Source organism: Hyperoodon ampullatus (assembly GCF_949752795.1).
Source record: "Hyperoodon ampullatus genome assembly, chromosome: 3".
Lineage (NCBI taxonomy): Eukaryota > Metazoa > Chordata > Mammalia > Artiodactyla > Ziphiidae > Hyperoodon > Hyperoodon ampullatus.
Window position 1 is genome coordinate 152,950,592 of NC_136916.1, and position 22,164 is coordinate 152,972,755.

The window sequence follows — 22,164 nt, forward strand, 5'->3', positions numbered from 1 at the left end:
AAAGACAGCACCTGCTACCAGGCACAGGTGATGAGTAAACGTTTAGAGCATCAATTCCAGACCGGCCCCTGTGGCTTTCAGACCTACCACAGTCTCTTCTGTCTGATAGTCAGGACAGGACCGTGCCCTTGGGTCCCTTCGCCCCAGCCCACCCCAAGGCAGGCCGGGCTACAAGGGGAAGGGGAAGGCCTCCCGCGAGACAGGACCGGCAGCTGCTTTCAGGTGAAAACCAGAAAGAAATCCCAGCCCCGCTGCTTTATTTTGGTTTAAAAATCAAGTCGGGTGACAATGGAAACTCTTTCCTTGCTGTCCTCTCCTTTCTGCCCATGTTGACAGAAGACAGACCTGCTAATTCTGGCTGGGGTTTTTCCCTCCCTGGGCTGTTTTTCTCTTTTATCTTCATCAATTGAAGAGAGCTGTTCTGTCTTTCAAACTGTCAAAAGGTATCTGGGGTTTTGTGTATTTTTTGTTTCTTTCTTTCACATAATTCTGTGGGTCTTTTCCCAGATATGTATTTTCTCTCAAGTTAACTTCTAACTTGTTTAAATTTCCGCCCATGTGACTTCCAGCGCGAGTTACCAGAAACCACAAGAGAGAGAGAGAGAGCGCAAGCCCCAAAGCAAGCGACATGTCCCTGTGGGGAGCAGAGCCTCTGCACCCCAGAGTGAGGAGGACGCCGGGGTCAGAGGTGGCCGCAAGGCGGGCAGAGGAGGGCCCTGCGGAGGGGGGGTGGGCTGGTGGCCCGGGAGCAGTCAGGAAGGGAGGCCGGCTGGGGCCAGGAGAACCCAGAGGCGCGAGGGGCTGCGTGGAGAGCCCGGAAGACTGCAGCCATGCCTCACAGCTCCGACAGCAGCGACTCCAGCTTCAGCCGCTCTCCGCCCCCCAGCAAACAGGTAGGGTCCTGCCTTCCCCTCCTCCTGCCTTCTGATTCTCCGGGGAAGGGCGGGGAGAGGGCCGGGCTGCCTGGGCCTGCCCCGGGAGCTGAGAGGCCAGGAGATGGCTGGTGGCAGGAGTTAGACTAAAGACACAGGATCTGCAGGGAAGCTGTGCATCTTGGCGGAGACCCTCATCCTTCCACCCATCCTGCCAAATTATGCCCTCCTCATCCCCCGATGGTGCGCATCGCCTCCACCTCACCTGGGGTCCCACCCCATGAAGCTTTCGAGGAAGCCAAGAGGAGGATGAGCACCAAAGACCTCTGGTCTCTTAGAGGAAAGAGTCTACCTCTCTCCAAAGCAGCAAAATGAGAGGAGGAGTCTTAACGCGGGCTACGGGTACGCACACCCTGAATGCTAGATGGTTGCCCAGGAGACAGCCCACAGGACAGGAGAGGAAGGGGATGGGGGTAAAGTAAAAGGGGGCAGAAGAGCAAGTTGGAAGGAGCAGGACCCCGTGCCAGCTCAGAGGATCTATCACACCTCCTGGGCATGGCTACTGTTGCTAGCACGGGTGGCGGAGAGAGGGCTGGGGGAGGAAGGAAATGAATCAGGAGATGGTTCTGGGGACCTGGAGACATTCCTTAGTAGCTCAGCTCAGCTCTGGGGAAACCAGAGAGATGAAGGTGGAGATTCTGGGAGCACTGGGAGTCTAGATGGTGACTTCCACCTCAAAAGTTTTCAGCTTGAGGGTTGCCCAAAACAAGAAAACAAAAACGGGGGCACCCTGGCTGCCTTGCAGCTCCTGGGGCTTTCTCCTCACCACATCCCTCGACAGCCCTCTCGATAGGAAGCCCTCTTCCTTCTCATCTAATACATCGGTGGAGGACAATTCCTTATCCAACTTTGTGGTTTAAAAACTGCATTCTTTCATTAACATGGATATCCAAGAGAGCTTTCAAAATGCTGCAGCCCAAATAACAGTATGTAAACATATACTACAGCTTCTGTCATCAATATCTAACAGGGGAGCAGCATGTAGGAAGGAGTCCTAGTGGAGACCTCTAGAGGACACACAATCCAGTCCTCTGCTCAAGATGGTATCAGAGGGGTTCAGACTGCCTGGAAGTTTGTACTCTTCTTAGGAAGGAAATTACTCATGGCTTTCACGGTAACCGCGTTTCCCATCCCCCTTAGAGAAAGAGCACTTCCTTCCTATCTAACCAAATGCCCTCTGACTGCAATGGCCTGGAAGTATTGGGCACATTGGTGGGCAGAGTCTTGCCCGAGGAACTGTGTCCCTCTAGCCTGTGGGGACGTGCGAGGGGACAGGGCAGAAGGTACAGAAGGGTTTCACTCAGATTCCTCCACCTACTCTGCAGCATCTGGGGGAAAGCCGGAGCTAACCTCTCTGCCCAAGTAGAGCACATGCCCATCTGTGGGGCACACTTAGAGAACACCCAGAGTTCCCTGTGTCCTCCTAAGCACCCACCCACTATCTGCCACGGCCAGGAAATCTCCACCATTAAAACAGTTCTTGGTCTCCAGTTTGTACTAGGCATTGTGCTCAGGGCCATGGGGGATATCAAGGTCACTGAGCATCATGAAGGGAATGAAGAGAAAGAAGAGGCAGATCTGGGATGGGGACCTCAGCCTAGGGGACAGCAGAAGACACAAGGGGTACAAACCAGGAAGGTAGTGGTGGCAGGGGTGGGGGTGGCTTGGAAAGGCATCAGACTTAGCATTGGAAGAGGTAACTCTCAGATTACTGTGAGCTCTTGGGCAAGCTCTTTGAGCCTCAGTTTCCCCCACATATGAGATGGAAATAATCGTATCAACTTCACAGAATTGGGGAATTCAACAAGAGCACCTCTGAGAAAAAGCACTTGCACAGAAGCTAGCACATAGTAGGTACTTAACAGAGTTTTGGAAAAAAAAAATAGCAAGAAGGTTCTAGGCCAAAAGTGAGAGGGTGAGGGTGGAGCAGACCTGAAGAGGAGAGGTGATAAAATACACTTCATCGCCTTAACCATCTTCTTCCAAATACAGCCCTATTGAGTTCTCAAGCTCTTTTGCCCTCTTCCTGTATCTTTTGGCCAAAGTTATAGAGACCTAAGAGAGTGTAACAGAGTGTGGAGAAAAGTTCCCTTTGGGTTTCAGCCTTTTGGTAAACAGGGGGGTGGACGGGCAAGTAAAGGTGAAGAAATGGAAGGGTGGATAGCCGGATATCAAACACCATGAGACCCTGCCTCCACTCAGAAGAGAGGTTAGACTCCCTTCATTCTCATCATCTCTGCTTCCCAGGACTCATCTGACGATGTGAGAAAAGTTCAGAGAAGGGAGAAAAATCGCATTGCTGCCCAGAAGAGCCGGCAGAGGCAGACACAGAAAGCTGACACCCTCCATCTGGTGAGTGTTCAGACCTTTCTTCACCCTCTTGAGCCATAGGTGTTGCTCCCCACCGCCTGTGGACTCCTGGACCATAGCTTTGAGTCTGCCTGCGTGGGGATGTGTATGTGGGGGAGTTGGTGGAGGGATGCAGGTGAGGTGGGGAGGGGAGGCTCTCCTGTGAATGCATTGAGAAGATTCCGTAACAGGGGATCGGCCAGGAGGCTGAAGGAGAAATGAGCGCCAAGAGGGCACGAGGAGTAAAGGAGCTGAGTGTGGGCAGCCCAGAGGCTGGTGGAAGGCAGATCTACCTGCTCAGAGATGGGGTAGCCTGAGACAGCTCCATCCCTCATGAACCCAGAGAGCAGAAGGCAGGACTGCCTTTGGGAGGAATGTAGACGGTGTACAGGAGCCCATTGCCCCACAGTGCTAGGAACACATAGAGTCCCATCCCCCAGGAGGCCAGTTGGGCAGCCACCCTGAGGTCTGCATTTGGGACAAGGAGGTCCACAGGGCGGACCCCATACCTCTTTTATGAACATTATTAAGGTTTGATTTCGAAATTTCTATTTTGATGATATCCCAAGGGGTCTGTGAAAGATACAGTTTCATATGCACGTATCTGGGATGGTCACCATCCTGGGTGAGTTGCCTCTAGTCTCACACTTTCTAGGGAAGCCCTGATCCCTGGCTTGAGCAGGGGCCTTGGGTGATCTGAACTGCATTTCTCCCAGCAGTCCAAGGTCCTGGTGAGTGCTTCTAAATTCTGGCTGTGTGCTTCATAAAGCAGAGCTTCCTCCTCATCTCCCACACCTTACCACCTCTTCTCTCTTCCCTCTGCCCCTCAATTTGCTCCCTGTTTGACCAGCTCTTATTTCACTGGCTCCTTCCTCTTCAGTCCCTTCAGCCCTTCCTCTGACAACTCTGCCTTCTCGTCCCTCCTCCTGAGCCATTCCCAAACCTCTGGCATTCCAGTAATTCATTCCAATGGTAAAAAGGGCAATTGACACCAAAAATGAATATGCTTATGGTTATTTGAAAGATTAGCCTGGTAATTGGCCAGTTAAAGAATAGTTGTTTTATTCCTATCAAGAAAAAGTAAGATGTAGTTTTAGGTAAAAAGATGCTGCTTTTAGCTTTGTAAGAAAGCAGAGAGCAGGCTGCACCAAGATCCCTGATTGGATGCTTGTGTTTCATTTGAAATGTATTCAACATGTCTTCTATTGCATACTAATGTAGTTTTATGTTCATGAATATTTGTTGAACTGAAAGAAAGAATGAATGAACACCAAGTCTGTTCTTCTCTTTGATAACTGTGATCAGTAGTCTAAATGTTAAGTTGGTGGTGGCCCTGCTTCTTATATGTTCTCCATGATTTCATTATGGCTTAGTGGCTCACAACACTCCAGTTTACTATTTTGAGCTTGAAAATCTATGATCACTCACTTGTCTGCATCACAGTCTGATTCTAATTCAATATTCTTTGGAGCAAGCAAATGAACAAATAAATAGAAATTAGTAAGGATAAAACCTACCTTTTTGTAGAAGTAGACAATGTCCCAAGACTGGAAATATGCTATAAGCTTTATAAGTTTGTAATGTTAAAAAAAAAAACCCTGGAAACTAAGTATAGCTCAGCAGTGCCGCAGTCATAAGGACATGGTTTGAATCCCAGCTCTGCCATTTGTTATCCGTACGACCCACCTTAGACCTTAGAGATGTTCTTAACCTCCCTTAGACTCAGTTTTCTTATTAGGAAAATGGGACAGTAACTACCTACCTCATAGAGATAGTGCATATAAAGAGGTCAAGCGTCAGTCACTGACATATCATAAATATTCAAAAATTTTGAGGATAATAAGAGTAATATTAGTTATTATTAGAAGAAACAAGATAATCACAACTAAGATTTTATGTGTATGAATTTATACTTATATATAAATCACAGGATCTCAGGGCTGAAAGATTTCTTAAAGGCTGGAAAGTTCAGACACACGTTTGATGCTTGAGAGTCTCTAGAACACCCTCCGGAAATGGTCCCCAGTGTACTGGTCACTTCTAGTGATAGAGAGCCCCCTGCCTCCTAACAGGAGCAGAAGAGTCTTCCTTATCTCGAGCTGCGCCACTGTCTCCCTGGAAATTCAACCCCCTGGTCTTCCTTCAACCTCTTGGGGACGTATCAGTGAGGGTGACATGCATGTTTCTTTGCCGTGGCAAGGTTTTCAACACTAACTAATCTGTCTCTCTTTGCAAGACAAGAGTTAGAACCAGAAGATTTAGCCCATCTGATTATACTAGTCTTGGCTCTATTGGGATAATCTCTGGGGGGTTGGGGGTCCCTGGAGCCCCCAGTCATGTAGTCACCGGGTCCACACTCAAACCCCCAGCCTCAGTCTCTAGAATGTTCGCATCTTTCCCACACCTGGACACAAACTTCTCCCCACTCCTTTCTTTTGAGCACCCCGGCACTCATCTTCACTTTTTGCCCAGTGAGTAGGACACCTCAGAGTTTACACAGCAAGCCTGAGGGTTGCAACCAATGCGACTTATGTTTCTTGACTTTGGGTAGAAGCTTTTGGCAGCAACAGGTAAATCTGCCACCATCAAACAGAGGGTTTGGCTGTGATCTGAAATGTTCATTTCCTCTCAGACAATAATCACCCATCTTCTGCATCCATTATCCTCTTAATTATGTTTGTGATTCAGGTAGAAAACCTTCTACTTTACCACCAGCATTCTTAAGGTTGGGTGCTTGGTTTGCCCTTCACTCCTTTCTGTGCTTGTCTCCACGTGCTGAGGCTCTGGAACCATTCTCTGGACCTCAGACATAGCCATAGGACTCATCTACAAGACGTTAAAGACCAGGGTTTAGAAATTACTGAGCGTACAGTACCAAGTTTGTATTAGTGTGCTTGCCTCATATATTCTGGGGTAAACATTGATTTCTTGGTTTCAACTTTGTCACTGTTATCTCTCTTAAAATACCAAAAGAATTATTCTGTTTCTCTAGTGAGAGTGTGGGATACCTATTATTTAACATTTTCAGTATCTATCCTATAAGTGGTTTACACCAAAACACTGTATATTGATTGCTTTTGAAATAGCAGAGTAGGGAAGTTGCTGCTTTCAGCAATGTGTTTAACCTCATGCCAATGTTGTAACATCTCTGGCCTTGACTATCCCTCACATAAACCGAATCAGGTGCTTCTTTTCATATTTGTAATTATCAACAAAGTCCACATTCCGTGGGGGGTTTTTTGCTTTGTTTTTGTCTTTTTTGTCCGCACCTTGTGGCGTGCAGGATCTTAGTTCCTGGACCAGGGATCGAACGCATGACCCCTGTAGTGGAAGTGAGGAGTCCTAACCACTGGACCACCAGGAATTCTCCCACATTCTGTTTTAATTCTCTTTTGGTTGGTGTCTCAAACAGCACTCATCACACTCAGTTCCTTTTCTCCCCCAGTCAACCATAGAGTCCATTAGGCATAGTAAAGGCATTGATTAAAAGGAGAAGGTCATATCTTGACCCGTTCACTTTCAAAAGATATTAGTAGCTAATAAGTGTATCCAAGATAATCAGCTGAAAAACTAAGAAAAATAATAGGAATCCAGTCAGCTTTCAAAGTTAACACAAAAAGTAATAACTTTTCCTAGGCAAATTAGATTAGAAAATTTAATAGGAAGAAAGATTCTGTTTATAATACCAAGAACAGCAAATGGAAGGAAGGAGTAAATTTAACAAAAAATATGTAGGGTTTAATTTTTTAAACTTCAAAATTATTCTAAGTGATTAAAAAACACTCAAATAAATGGAAAGATATACCTTATATAAAGATAGCAATTTTCCTTAAGTTAATTTAGAAATTGAAATAATTTAATATGATCTTAATAAACTAGGATTTTCTGGGTATTGGAGGAAAACGAAATTAGCTATTCTAAGTACCTGGAGAAAAATAACCATATGAAAGTTTCCAGGAAAATTCTAAAGAAGGAGTGTAATTAGAGATGATTAGCTGAATAAGATATTAAAGTGAATTACAAATATAGATTTCAAAGCAGTGTGGAAAAGACAAAACATTGGACAGAATAGAACACAGAAATAGACCCCCAAGCAAGCTCAAATTTAAGACCCCAATACATATGTCAGTTCCTAAGACACAAGTACAGATGCAAAATGTCTAGGATGGCATTTCAAACCAGAGAGAGAAAGATGAATTATTCAATAAATAGTGTAGGGACTAAATAAATAGGAACAACTGGCTAGTCACTTGAAAAAAAAAAACAAAACAAAGGTAGAGTCTTCATTTCTTATACAACACACACATAGATTAAATGTGGGAAAAGATTAAAGAAATTTGAAAAAATTAGCATTAAAAATATTTATCTTGGAATGAAGTCTTTTCTGGATAAAATGCAAAACCCTGAAGCCATAAAGGGAAAGATTGATATGCATTACCTTTATACATAAAAAGTGAAAGTGTCTATACAGCTCAAAGTACCTAATATGCAAAATCAAAGACAAGTGAAGACTGGGAAAAATACCTGCAACACAAATGACCAAAAAAGGGCATATTTGCTTAATATATGAGAGCTCTTATGAATATGAAAGCGATCAACAACCCAAAAGAAAAAATGAGTGATAATTAGGAACAGGCAATTTACAGAAAGAGAGAAATAAATATGGAAAATGTGCTAGACCTTACTTAGGGAAATGACAAAGCAACAGTCAGATCCCCTGTCAGACTGGCAAAGACAAAAAATGTTGCTAATACACCATGTTGCCAAGGTGATGGATAAGCAGGTACCACCACACACTACTAGAAGTCTAAGTGGATACAGTTCCATTAGAGGGCAATTTGACCATGTCCATCCAAATTACAAGTGCACATACACTGTAACTTGGCAATTTTATATCCAGGTGTCTGTTTAGAAACATACCCACAGATTGCACAATTATGTACATGTAAAGATAATCATTGCTGCATTGTTTGTCATAGCAAAGACTGGAAACAAGCTAAATATTCATCAGTAAGGGACTCAAATAATCTATCGTTTGTTCATTCAGTGGATACCACAAAGGTATTAAAATAACGAGTTATATCCAGATGTGCTAATCTGAAAAGATTATCTATACTCTTAAGTGAAAAAGTATGAGTATGGTATATAGTTTTCTCCCATGCATATTTTTAATAAAAAGAAAAAGATATGTGCATATGTGTATAAACTTTAAAAATTTCAAATAGGTTTCCCCCCAAAATTGCTAACAATATGTATTTCTGAAAAGTAGGACAAAAGGTCTAAAGCAGGAGAGAGATACTTTGCATTTTTTTTACCTTTTTATATAGCTTGGATGTTTTTATTATGTGCTTTTATTTTTATAATGTAGATATTTAACTTCCCAATATCGATCATTATTACATATGCATTAGGATGATTTCTTTTCTAATTTGATTTCAAACATTGAATAGTCTTCCATTGTGACATTTTATCCCTTGAACATCCTACATAAATATCTCAGTCCTTTGGGACAACCGTCAGCTGGGATTTGTAATGAGTAATCCTAAGTTCTCCAGCTCTAGTAAGAGATGACAGATCAGTTTCATTTGTATGATTATCCTGGTAATTGTAGGATATCTCTGGTGCCTTGGAGCAGGAAGGATTTTGAGTCTGTGTCCCAGGTTAGCGGGAAAGAGAGTTGAGATCAGTTGAGAAGCTTTGTTCATGAAAAGGCTAAAAGTAGAGGGGGTGGTGGGCAGACAGTAATATTAGCCCAGAGCTGTGATGTTGACAAGTCAGATCTGGCCTTGAGGATGGAACTGGAAGAAAAATACAGTAACAGGGCCAGATCTGGAGCTGGAACTTCAGGTACTTAGATGGGGGTAGGACAGGCGCTTGCCTGGGGCTGGCTCCTGAAGGAGTCTCACATTAGTTTAAAAAAAGAAAAAGATTTACAGTTTCCAGGGTAGATCTTTAATGCCATATATAACAAACATCATGAGTGTAAATTATGCCTGAAATTAAGCTGATGCTGTGAGAAATAAGGTATTTACAATTGGAGGAAAGCTGAGTAATGGAGGAAACGAAGTTCAGCAAAGATGTTAACTTCCTGGGCCTCCTTAGAAGGAGACACTGTTGTTCTTGGTTTTCTGGGAAGGCCTGGGAGAGAAGCCTGTTCATGGTCCTTTTTCATTACATCAGTTTTTTTTCTCTCTCTGGGAGACCATGCCATAAGATTTATTGGCATAGAGAAATCACAGGTAAAATAAAATAAAATAAAACAAAACAAAAAGCTAGAAAGTATGTTTTAGCTAGTTCCACCCTAAACAAGTTCAGTGTAAAGTCAGTGAACTTTCTGTGGAAAAGAGCCATTGCTCTTGGGCCTCTATTGCTATGAACTTCTTTTTATTAAAAACATATTAATTGGGGCTTCCCTGGTGGCGCAGTGGTTGAGAGTCTGCCTGCCAATGCAGGGGACACGGGTTCGTGCCCCGGTCCAGGAAGATCCCACATGCCATGGAGCGGCTGGGCCCATGAGCCATGGCCACTGAGCCTGTGCTTCTGGAGCCTGTGCTCCACAACGGGAGAGGCCACAGCGGTGAGAGGCCTGCGTACCACAAAAAAAAAACCAACAACATATTAATTGTATTAGGTTAAGTAACTTGTCTGAGGTCATACATCTTGTAACCAGGTCTGTCTACTGAAGAGCCCATCTTCCTAACCACTAGGCAACACAGCCTCTTCCTTTGGACTCGCATGAAGATGTATTCATCTTCCCTAACTGATCCTCCTTGAATCTCTTCCTGAATTTTTTTCTCTTGTTCTTTAAGCAACATCCTCCAAAGTTGACACTTTTCCTCCTCCATCATTAGGCCTAGTCGAGAAATTAATGATGTCTCTAAGCAATAGATTGATATAGCCACTGAGACCATTTTTAAATAAAGCTGTGTAGCAATAACTATTAACATCTTGCTCTTTGGTGCAGCAATTCCACTTACAGGAATTTGAAGAAACAATGATGCACAAAGATGCTCAATTCATCATTATTTGTGAACAGTAAACACTTTATCAATACTATAAAACTGGACATATACCCAACTACTGGAGATTAAGTATATTCTGACACATTCATATACTAGAATTTTATGCTGGCAATAAAAATGACTAAGTGGATCTGTATTTATCAACACAGAAATATGTCAATTACATAGCACTGAGAGAAAAAGCAAGTGACAAAGAGTATGCAGAGTATAATCCCGTTGATGTAAAATTTGTGGTTTGGGGGGCATGTTTGCATGCATAAAGAGATGTCTGGAAGAATATTCTCCAAAATGATAATAATGGTTATTTCTGAGTGGTTGAATTTTGAATAGCTTACCTTACTCCTGGTACTTTTCTGTAATTCTTTTTATTATGATGAATGTATACCATTTTAAAAATCAGAATAAAAAATTAGACTATTCTCATTTGGGAAGGAAAAACACACTAAGGAATTCACCAGCCCTAACTGCTTGTCCTACTGACAATGGGTCCGTTTGGTTATGGTCGGGAGGCATGTTTGAAAGGAGGCCAGCTTCTCACCAGTCTTGGCATTATAAGGAATTTCTGTCTAAATGGGATTACATGTCCCAGGTCAGAAATTGATGGCACCCATTCAGCTGAAGTCTTCATGAAGCTCTTCTCAGCAGCTACCAGACTACTTTCTCTTGGAAAGGATGAGGGAGTCTCTCTAAACCCCAAGCTGCTCTGGGGTTTTCCTTAGTCTCCTCTGTAGGACTAGGTCTGGCCCTCTGAGTCCTAAGAGGTTCCATAGATTGATTCCACAGGACAAAGTCCCCTTCTGATTGTGGGGTATCTGTAGAGGATCCTGCCATGGGTCCACATGGTAGCTTGTGGAGGGAATAAAAAAAACTATAGTCATACCCCATTCTTGATGGAATCACAGAATTAAAAGGAAACTCAGAGATACTCTAGGTCACCCTGCTGTGTTACCAGTGAGGACACTGATGTCTTCCTTAAGGACACCCAAGAACCCAAACCTCTTGCCTTCCCACCTCTTGCTTTTGTTTTTGTGCCACTTTGCTGAACGGGACTTTGCTCGGCAGATGGTGTTGCCCTCACATGTCCTTTTGCAAAGGGTGAGCCAAGAAGTAGGCCATTAACTAGGACATGTAAATGGCCTAGGCACTCTTCAGCAACAAAACCCAAGCACACAGCAAGAGACGAAAAAGGCAGAGAGTCCCAGGCTGAGAGGGGCTAAGTTTAAATGTTCCTTTATTTAAAAAAAGTCTTAAAGTTGTAATCCAAAATCAAAAGGACAATGACATATTGGGGAAATATTTGTGTCAAATTAAATAAATTCAGATTTAATATTTTCTTTTTTAAAGATTTTTTTTTGATGTGGACCATTTTTAAAGTCTTTATTGAATTTGTTACAGTATTGCTTCTGTTTTATGTTTTGGCTTTTTGGCTGTGAGGCATGTGGGATCTTAGCTCCCTGACCAGGGATTGAATCTGCTCCCCCTCGCACTGGAAGTCAAAGTCTTAACCACTGGACTGCCAGGGAAGTCCCCTTGATTTAATATTTGTACTATAGAAAGAACATTCTTTTTAAGAAAAACATCAAGACTCCAATAGATAAGTGGGCAAAGGCTATGAACAGAAAGCTTACGTAACATTTTTTCCTACCAAAATGAAAATAACCCAATTTTCTATTCCGATTGTGCAAACAATATACACTATGGATTTCTCAACCTCAGCAATATTGACACTCTGAGTTGGACAACTCTTTGTTGTGTATGTGGGAGGGGGTTGGCCCCCTACACTGTAAAATGTAAAATCTACCCACTAGATGCCAGTAGCACAACCTCACTCCTCTAGTTGTGAAAATCAAAAATATTTCTAAATCTTCCCAAATGTTCCCTTGGGGGGCAAAATTGTCCTTGGTTGAGAATGCTGTAGTAGGGAATAGACATGCAGAAATCTTACTTCTTGGTAATTGATAACTTGTAACATTAAAATAAAATTAAGAAACCTTCAAAAAGTTAGTTGGCAAAATAAGTTATTTAAAATTACAACACCTAAATCCCAGCGAAGTTGTAGTAAAATTAATATATACATTCACTGCCGATGACATTGTATATATTACATAACCCTTTTACAGCAATACTTACATGAACTGGAAGATGTTCACTGCAGCATTATTTATAATAGCAACCAAAATGTCCAGCGTTAGAAAGCCATGTTAAGTAAATTGTGGATCATCTATTTGTTGACGTCACCATTAAAAGAATAATTATGGTGATTTTTTAAGTATGTCAAAATTATGACAAAAAGGAAAATACAAATTGTATATGTACTCTGAGATTTTATAAAAATAAGTATCCATGTTCATTAAAAAGGACAAGATAGCAACATATACAAATGAAAAGAGTCACGTTTAGAGGACTGGGATCATGGTTGGGTATACTTTTTAAAAAATATCTTTAGTTATACTGTATATTTTTTATTTAAAAACATTAAAAAAGATCAAATAGAGCGCTGAGTGAATTCTGGTAGAAATCGAGGATGAGAATAGAGAGGGTACCATTGAGTTAGAATTTGGGGGGCAGGCTTTGGTAGGAGATCTTATAATTTATCATCCAAATAGGGACACTTTTGAGTGAAAAGAGGCACTAGTAAAAATTACACTAGGACGATAGCTATGAACTGGGACTGTCCCAGTAAACACCTGGTCACGCTAGATTTAGGGGAACCAAGGAGGGTGACCTAAAGCTCTTAGGAAAATTCAAGAGTAGTAATAAATTTCAGAGCCAAGCAGAGGGGGCTAGATTCCTGGTACCAAAATGCAATTTCCTGCACTAGATAACCCTGTAACTAACATATTTTCCAGGTACTCAGCTGGCACAAGACTATGCCTTATTGCTAAGAGTTTGGGGAGGTCCAGAAAATAACAAAAGCAAAGGCCATATTCCTAGTATTAGAGCTCACGTCAGCAGAAATGATTCATTCTGCTGTACAAGTATATGTGAAATGCCTCCTACGGGCATTTTTTCTGGGCGCTGAGAATTCAGCTGGGACAAGACAGACTAAGTCCCTGATTTCAGGGACCTTACGTTCAACCAGAAGTCAGACTGGAAAAATCGACTGACCAATCATTATTTATTATTTCACTAATCACACAAAGGGAAGAGGGCTTTGAAGAAAAACCAAATAGTGCAATATTGACAGTGACTTAGGGACAGGGATGGGGACAGTGATCAAGGAAGGTCTTTCTGAGGCCCTGACATTTGAGATCAAATACGAGTCAAGAGAAGGAGCCTGGGAAGATCTGGGGAAAGGATGTTCTCTTGCAGAGACTTCAGGCCAAACTGTGAGGGGCCTGTCAGGGTCAGAAAGATGCCTTGTGGGGCCTGGGACTGTGAGAGCGTGAGGAGGAACTCAGGAACAAAGGCCACTGTGCTGCAGGGAGCAGGAACCAGACTGGGGGTGGGGGGTGGGGGGAAGGTCAACAGAATGAATTCAAATTCAGTGGGGACAGAGTGGGGGCAGATATATCTGAAGCTAAATTCTGATCTACAAAATGGGGAGCAATTACACCTCACTGGGCTGTTTGAGAGTTAATGAGAGAGCAAATGTAAAAACAAAGCAATAGTGCATTTTTTGTCTGTTTTGCATTGGAGAGAAGACTTTATTTGTTTGCTTAATGCAGAGAGGCTGGCATTTTCCTATAAATCAATCAGGTGAAGATATCAGATGTATTATCATATATGAAAACATATGCCCTACTTTCCAGTTGTTTATATGAACTTTAAGAACACAAAAGGACTTCCCTGGCTCTCCAGTGGTTAACGCTCTGTGCTTCCACTGCAGGGGGCACACAGGTTCGATCCCCGGTCGGGGAACTAAGATCCCACATGCCAAAAAAAAAAAAAAAAAAAGAACACTAACTGTTTCACTGGCTGGGCTTTTCACCACCACTGGTCAAGTCTCCTTTGCTTGATATGGTTCGGACAGGTCAAGTTCAAGCCAGGGAAACTGTATGCAGGGTTCTCACAGTGGTGTGATTCTGCTGTCCCCACTCCATAGCTTCAGTTTGGGGAACGAAAGCAGGGGTTTGACTGGGCCTTTTTTAAGAAAATGAATATCTTACACTCACTTGTAACTATCCTAGAGTTAAAAGTAGGAGCTATAAAAGTACTTAAATGCTTGGTTAAGCACTCCCTGGGAAATTTCATGGACATCACAAACAGCAGACCCTTCAAATGCAGGTCTCATATTTTGGTAAATTATTATAGACTCCAAGTTGGCAGTCAAGCAACATGATTTTACTGAACACCTACTATGTGCCAGGCACAGTCCCAGTCACTGAGGACAAAACAGTGAAGACAAGGATAGCTCCCGTCCTCATGGAGTTCAATAATCTAAAGGACAACTAACTTGATAAAGTTATCATTAATGAGATTCCAATAAGTCCCCTACCTCTCACCTTTCCATAAGAACGAACTATCCTGGGCTACTTGAAATTTTCACCAAATATGATTCTTTGCCTTGAACAGTCGTTTACTTTTAGAAAAAATTTTTGACTTAGAAATGTCCTCCTCCTTCTTTAAAGTTCTTTATATTATACTTATATTATTCATACTATCTTATACAATAAAATTATTTAATAAAATAAAAAATATATAAATATATAACATATAATAAATTTAACAAAATCAAACATTGTATATATTTATATTGTTATATTATTTTAAAGAGGAATCCACTATGAACATAATTCTCAAGCTAGTTGCTCATTAAGCTCATCTGGGAAGTATTTTTTTAATCTTGATGCCTGAGACCCAGTCTGGAACAATTAAATTGGAACCTGTCAGGGGTGAAATCCAGGAATTAAGATTTTTTTTTTTTTTTTTTGCGGTACGCGGGCCTCTCACTGTTGTGGCCTCTCCTGTTGCGGAACACAGGCTCCGGACGTGCAGGCTCAGCGGCCATGGCTCACGGGCCTAGCCGCTCGGGTGGCATGCAGGATCTTCCCGGACCGGGGCACGAACCCATGTCCCCTGCATCGGCAGACGGACTCTCAACCACTGTGCCACCAGGGAAGCCCCAGGAATTAAGATATTTTAAAGCTCTTCAGGCAACTGCAGTGTGCAGCCAGGGTTGAGAATCAGGGAGCAGTGACATTTGAAGCCTGTCAGGTGCATGTGGTAGAATGTGTGGAGTGAATTTGGGGCAATTTTGTGGGTATATACCCAGACACTCTGTCTCAGAGGCCCGGCAGCTTAAACAGAACAAACAATTCAAACCTTGATGTTGATGGCAATTATTAGTTGTTTGTTTTTCAAAATTGGACTTGCTAGTGATAACCTTTCTAACTTGAGGTATCAGTCAGGATTGCATTCTGCTATGAGTTATAGAAAAACTATCAAACAGAGGCATCAACAAGTCACTATTTGTATTTTATATTTTTCTCATATACTAAGAAGTTCAGAAGTAGACAGTCCAGGGATAGTGCAAGGATGTCGTCAAAGAACCAAGCTCCTTCTTCCTCTCTGCACAGCCATCCTCAGTATGTGGATGTGCAGAGATGTGCACATCCTCAGTATGTGCATCCTCAAGGCTGCAAAATGGCTGCTGAACCTCCAGGCATCAATCCGTGTCCAGGGAGGGTAGCCTTTGTCTGGTGAAGCTCTGCCTTTTTTCCTGAGGAGTGAAGCCTGTCCCCTCCCTTCCTACCCCCTACTCCCCCCCCCCCCATTTCTGCTTATGTCTTATTGGTCAGACTCTGTCACACGGTCATACCTACCTGCAGGGGAAGCTGGGTAATTGAGGAATTCTTTTCCCAGCCACTCTAGAGGAAAGCAGGGGGAAGGAGTTTGGAACAGATATTGAGTGAGCCAACCTATAGTGTTTCTCACACACGAGGTCAATGAAATCATAGTGCTGAAAGCCAAAGAACAGGAGACAGGAACCCAGGCAGGGGCCTGAGGGGCATGGCTGATGTGGCTAAACATCAGTGGATGATGAGGTGCTGACGGCCCTGGAGCTTCAGCTTTAAGGTATGAAAGTGAAGATTTCTCCAGAATTATTCAGTGCAAAGACCTGTGGTTTAGTGCTTCCTCTTCTCTTCTCATCCAGTGAGGAACAGGAGTTGGAGTTAATTTCCCCAGGATTCAGGGGAAAGGTAGGCATAGATCCCGCTATGGCTTGTGATGTGCCCTACCTCTCAGTTCACAGACTCCTCCAGGAAAGCTGGGCTCCACCCTATGTCTGCACGGGGGACAGGGGTTGGAAACTGCTGGAGACTGAACAAATAACTGGGTGTGAGGGACATGAGCTTGACACACTACTCTCACATTGAAGTGTGGGTGGGAGCTAAAAGGTCACCTTACCAATAAATGACTGCGTGTTCTGTTGAGGAGGAAACACACAGGGACTATTTTCACCCTTCTGGAAAGTGTGATTAGAAAATTCAAGGAGAAGGTCAAGGCACAAACCAGAACTGGCAGGAAGGAGGACCAAGCCCTGCTCAGAAGGCCTGGAGAGTCCCTGCCAGAGCCTTGGGTCAGAGCCTGTCCTCAGCCTTGGTCCCAACTGGCTTCCCTGTGGGTGAGGGACCCACCTGGGGATTCCCCGTCATTCAAGCACTCTGCAGTGACCCGCTACTTGGCCCCTCCACTAGGGAATTTCCCAGAATGTTCCCACACCCCCAGAAGCCTCCTCCTTAGCCACCCCCAGGCTGCTTGTGGTTCCTGGTAGGGGTGGCATCAAGTAACCTCACAGGTGAGTGTGAGTTGTGAACATTAGCAACTCAATTTGCGCGAGGCGGGAAAAGAGGGAAGATGAAATTGGAAAGTCAACCAGGCTGAGGCCTCACAGGAGATAATTACCAGATATCATAAGATTTAAACAGACTTCAAAGGCAACAGAGGATGGTGGGCACAGACCCTGAAGCCAGACTGTCTCAGTTCAAGCACTGGTGCTGCAACTGACAAGCTGTGTGACCTTGAACAAGTTACTTAACTTCTCTGTACCTTAGGTTTTCCTCTTCTGTAAAATGTGGCTAATAATATTATCTACCACATAGGATTGTTGCAAAGATTAAATAAAATGATAATTGTAATTATGTAATTGGGCACATGGTAGCACCCAATAAATGTTAGTTATTATTAAATCAAACTGGATTATTCTTTTAAAATTTTGGTTTCTACTAATCTTTCTCATATAAATTGAGTCTATGTACCTCTGCTCCCAACACACCTACCCCTTCCCAACTGTTAGAGGCTCTGGTTGGCTAATATACACAGGTAGTCAATTTAAAATCTGAAATATTTGAGTTGCAGAGGGCTTGGAGATGGTCTAATCCTGTGGTTTTCAACATTCACTGCACATTAGAATCCCCTGGGGAGGCCTTAACAACCCAATGCCCAGGTGCACCCAGACAGATTAAATCAGAATCAGGCATCAATATTGTTAAAACTTTCCAGGGATCCCACTGATCCCAGCGTGTGACCAAGGCTGAGAATCATTGTGTTGGTCCAGTCTTCCTGTTTTAAAGTGAGGCAACTGGGGCTCAGAGTGGGAAAGGGAGTCACCGAGGGTCACCCAGCCAGGACCAGGACCAGGACCCCTGTCCACAGTTAACTGATGGAGCCCACCATCGTCATGTATTTCGGACCTCACTGTGCATCTGGGGAAGGTCTGGCCCCGAGTCAACCCTCTCACAGAGTAGCTGGACAGGAGATTCCCTCCCAACTCAGGTCAGGAGGTGATGATCAGCTCTGTGATTGGAAGAGTGTAACCGACTCAGGATTCTTGTACTGTGTTTAAGGATCACCCAAAGCAAGACCCCGTTTTCTCTTGGAAGGCTGCTGATCTTAGTGACCTCCAGAGACCCTGAGTCATGAAGTCTCTCAGGAGAAGCCATGGGTGTGCTAAAAGGAGCACAGGGCTGAGGATGGGGAAGCCCTGAGCCCAGCCCTGCTCTGCACCTACATGGTTTTGGGGCTTTGGATCAATCACTCAAAGTTTCTGGCCCTCTGAGAAAATAAGTGTCTTGAGGTGAATCTACAGCCCTTTGTCCTAGCAGCCGCCGCCACCAGCCTGTAATAACTTTGGGGGGTATGTGCAATAGGTTTGTCCCAGGGTCTCAGTTGGACTCATCTGTAAAGTAGGGATAATAGCAGCTGGCCTTGCATAGCCACCTCAGAGGGTTACTGTGAGGAGCCTGAAGTGCCTAAATGAATTCCGAAAAGTAAAAAGCAGGTCACTTGGAAGCCCAAGGGCAGGCTCACCCCTCCCCCATCACAGGAGAAGACATGCATGTTAGAAGCCAAAACTTACTTTCTAAACATTCCTTTCCTTTTCCCCTTGAGTTCTTGGTTTCCAGCCCCCACTGGGAATTTAAGGGGAAATTAGAGGGGTGTGATCATGGTACCTCTGGGTCAAGAGCTGCTCCCATGGCCACCTTTGCCATCTGTCCCTGTGTGAGAGCGCCTTCCACAGCATGACGGCCCCAGGGAGGGTCAGAGTGGACCAAGCAGTGGCAGGTGGGGATGTGGAGGGATGAAAACCCCAGATCAGCCACTTCCTTCTGCAAGCGAAGTCAAACTCTTCCTCTGCTAAGTGTCTGGCTGGCGGCAGGTCCCCTGGGCTGGCAGTACTGCTTTCTCTGGGGCCCTGGCGGGAAGCAGTCTTGCTTTCCAAGGTAAAGGCAAGTTTCTTGTCACAGTTGGTTGTTTTCTACTTAGAGGCGGTGGCGGTTATGAATGCTCTCCCAGAGCTCTGGGATCTCCCAGGGGGGCGGGGAGAGGAGAAAGCCAGAATTCAGCAGGGCTCGCTGAGGGAGGAAGAGCCTGCTGTCACTTCCCGAAAGCTGGGCCGGCCTCTAGGCGGAGAGAAGGTCAGAGCGATTGGTCCCTGCGGCCCGCCTACCCCACCCCTCCCTTCTGCCTCGGGGTTTGCCCAGGCTCTTTGGAGCACAGAACTTACAGTAAATGTTGTCACCAGTGGAAACTCTCAGAGGGGGTGAGGAAAAGGGCTAGAGGAAGGGGCCAGGACTCCCGGCCCCCAGTTCCCGTCTTACCAACACCCCCCAGTCTCATGTGTTGCTTTATCTTACCTTTTGGTAAAGAGGGGATGCCCTCTCTCTGGGATGTGCCCGGAAACAACCAAATGGTAAGATGAATGAGCTGGTCACACCCCGCAGAAGCGGTAGCCCGTGCCCCTGACCCTACCATCATGGCTGTTGGTATCCCAACTCCCCCACCCCATTTTAGAGATGGGGGTTTTCTCTGTACCGACCTAGGCACATTTTCTAGCTCAGTGCCACATACAGGAAATGCCAGGCTGAGGCTGAGCACGCTCACACTTGTTCTGTACAAACGGATGGAATCTGGCTTGATGGATAAGGCCACATTCTCCTCTACCACTTAAAAAGAACCCCCAGGTGCATGGGTTAGGGCAACTGGCAGTGTAACTAGCTCTCATTAACCTGTAGCTCATGCTCCTGATGGATTACCTAAGGCAAATTTTAAATGTCAAGTTATCTCACATCTGCTCACTGCCCACTGTAATTCTGAGTCAACTTCTGGTCCAGCCGTTGATGTCATCAGGCAGCCAATCAACAAACACTTGAGTTCATACTCTAGGCCAGGCACTTAATAAGTGCTTGAATAATCAAAATAAATTTATTACCATATTTAACATTAATATCTATTGTTTTCAAACTTGGCTGATCATCAGAATAATCTGGGGCACTTGTTAAAACTTCAGATTCCCAGAATTCACAGAAAATCCCAAACCCACTGAGTTCAAATCTCTAGATTTGAGGAAGGGCCTGGAACTATGTTTTTATCAGGCCCTCAGATTAATTCTAATGATACAGCAAGTTTGGAAAATACTAACCTAAGTGAAACAGAACTAGAAAAATAAGACCTGGACTCCAAATATTAGGTCGCTTTTTGAACTGAAATGTAATTTATTTGCATCTCCAGTGCCATTTTTCCTTCCTCTGTGGGTACCAATGATTAGCCCAGAAGGTCTATTTGAGTCAAGGAATGTGAACCTTAAAATCGCATTGGAAATGCAATTCCCCTGGGTTTTCTGAAGGTGGGATCGTTTTCCAGTAAATGCTAATTACCAGGGTGTCATTGTTGATTAATTAATGATGTGATCAGTAATCAGCGCTCTTTACCCTGAGTTTTTCTGATTAGTGTGCATCTGATGGTTCCCTTAAGCAACAGGGGAAAGGTGTTTCTGGAAAAAAGGAAGCACAGGTGCTTGGGACACACCCAGAGTACTACAGAACAAGCTGCTGGAAGAGCAGAATGGCGTGGAATCGAACACTGTGCTGGAGTTTGACTATTTACTATTTAGAAAGACCCTAAACATTCTAGAATCTGGGTGAAGTAGACAATTAACCATGGACTCCATTTGTAAGACTAAATGCAAACGCTGGTAATGTTAGGAGAAGACACCGTACAACATAGAGAAGAAAAGAGTGAAATTAGTTTAAGACGGTCTCACAAACTCTTTTCCATTTTGCTGGGCTCTGGCCTCCCAGCCGGTTTCCCTTGACATATACTTGCGGCTCTCAACCTTCGTACACACTCACAGAGATCTATGCATGTACATCTGCACACAAAGGAGCACGCATGCAAATTCACGCATGCCTTCACACACACATCTCTCTTAGTTGGGACCATGTGAAACTGCCATTCTTATAGGTCAAAACAGACAAAGAGCAGCAATTTCATATGGTTCAAGCTAAAAGCTATGCATATACGTGTGCTATAGATGCACCCATCCACACACAGGACACATACAACTATATATGCACACGTGCACACTCGCATGTGCAGAAAAAGTCACCGATGCCCTTCTCCATGGCTGTGCTAGTGAAAATCTAACGCAGACCCCCGCTTCACAACGCCCCCCCGCCCCGCCCCCGCAATCTTGCAGAGCGCTGACATTAATCTGCAACGTCCATCCTTTCCGCTCGCAGGAGAGTGAAGACCTGGAGAAACAGAACGCAGCGCTGCGGAAGGAGATCAAACAGCTCACGGAGGAGGTGAAGTACTTCACGTCGGTGCTGAGCAGCCACGAGCCCCTGTGCTCGGTGCTGGCCCCCGGCACGCCCTCGCCCCCCGAGGTGGTGTACAGCGCCCACGCCTTCCACCAGCCTCACGTCAGCTCCCCGCGCTTCCAGCCCTGAGCTCCCCGAGGGTGGGAGAGAGCGGAGCCCCCAGCCCCAGCTGCTCCCAGGCCTCGGGAGGGGCACGCAGACTGTGGCCAGCGGCCCTCGTCCCTCAGCGCCCTCTCGCCACCCGGAGACCCGGAGGCGGAGGCCTGGACCGGGATGGAGCACAGGACGCAGCTGCTGGACGTGTGTACGGCCTCCCGAAGCGTGGCCAACCGCCCGGCAGCGCGGGCTGGACCTTCACGTGGGTGGGAGGCCAGATCCAGAGCTACGTCAAGCATAACGCCCAAGTCCCGTGGCACACAGGGAAGAGGGGTAGGGAAGGGTTATTTTTCTAAATAAATGTCTTAAAAGAAACCAGGCTGGCCAGGGCTTGAAACCTTAAGTTCTATGGGGTTGGGGTCGTTTTTGGTTCTTGGCCTCAGGAGCCCTTAAAGCTCCGGAGACTCTGCTAATATCCCTTCTTTTCCATGGCTTGTTAATCTACTTGGGAAGCTGGGTTTTCTCAAACCAGCTTCAATTCACCTTCTAGGCGCCTTCTTGATTTTCCTCCCCAAATCACCTCACTGTGACCTCTCACTTTCCATTCCTCATTGCATCATGCTTTCTAGATTGTCTAGACGTTTCTAGGGTCATTGTCTAGACAAGAGAAGGACCAGCGCCAGATGCTGTGGAGGGGGATGGTCATTCGAGTTGGTACTC

The 22,164-nt window shown here is 44.7% G+C and overlaps 1 protein-coding gene across 1 annotated transcript; it reads left to right on the top strand.

Moving 5' to 3' along the window:
• Positions 1-830: 830 nt before the first annotated feature.
• Positions 831-21,477, top strand: BATF (basic leucine zipper ATF-like transcription factor; the record flags this gene model as incomplete). Its single annotated transcript, XM_079700892.1, has 3 exons — positions 831-893; positions 3,180-3,284; positions 21,268-21,477. The coding sequence occupies 3 exons, from the start codon at positions 831-833 to the stop codon at positions 21,475-21,477; spliced, it is 378 nt and encodes a 125-aa protein (XP_079557018.1).
• Positions 21,478-22,164: the final 687 nt, after the last annotated feature.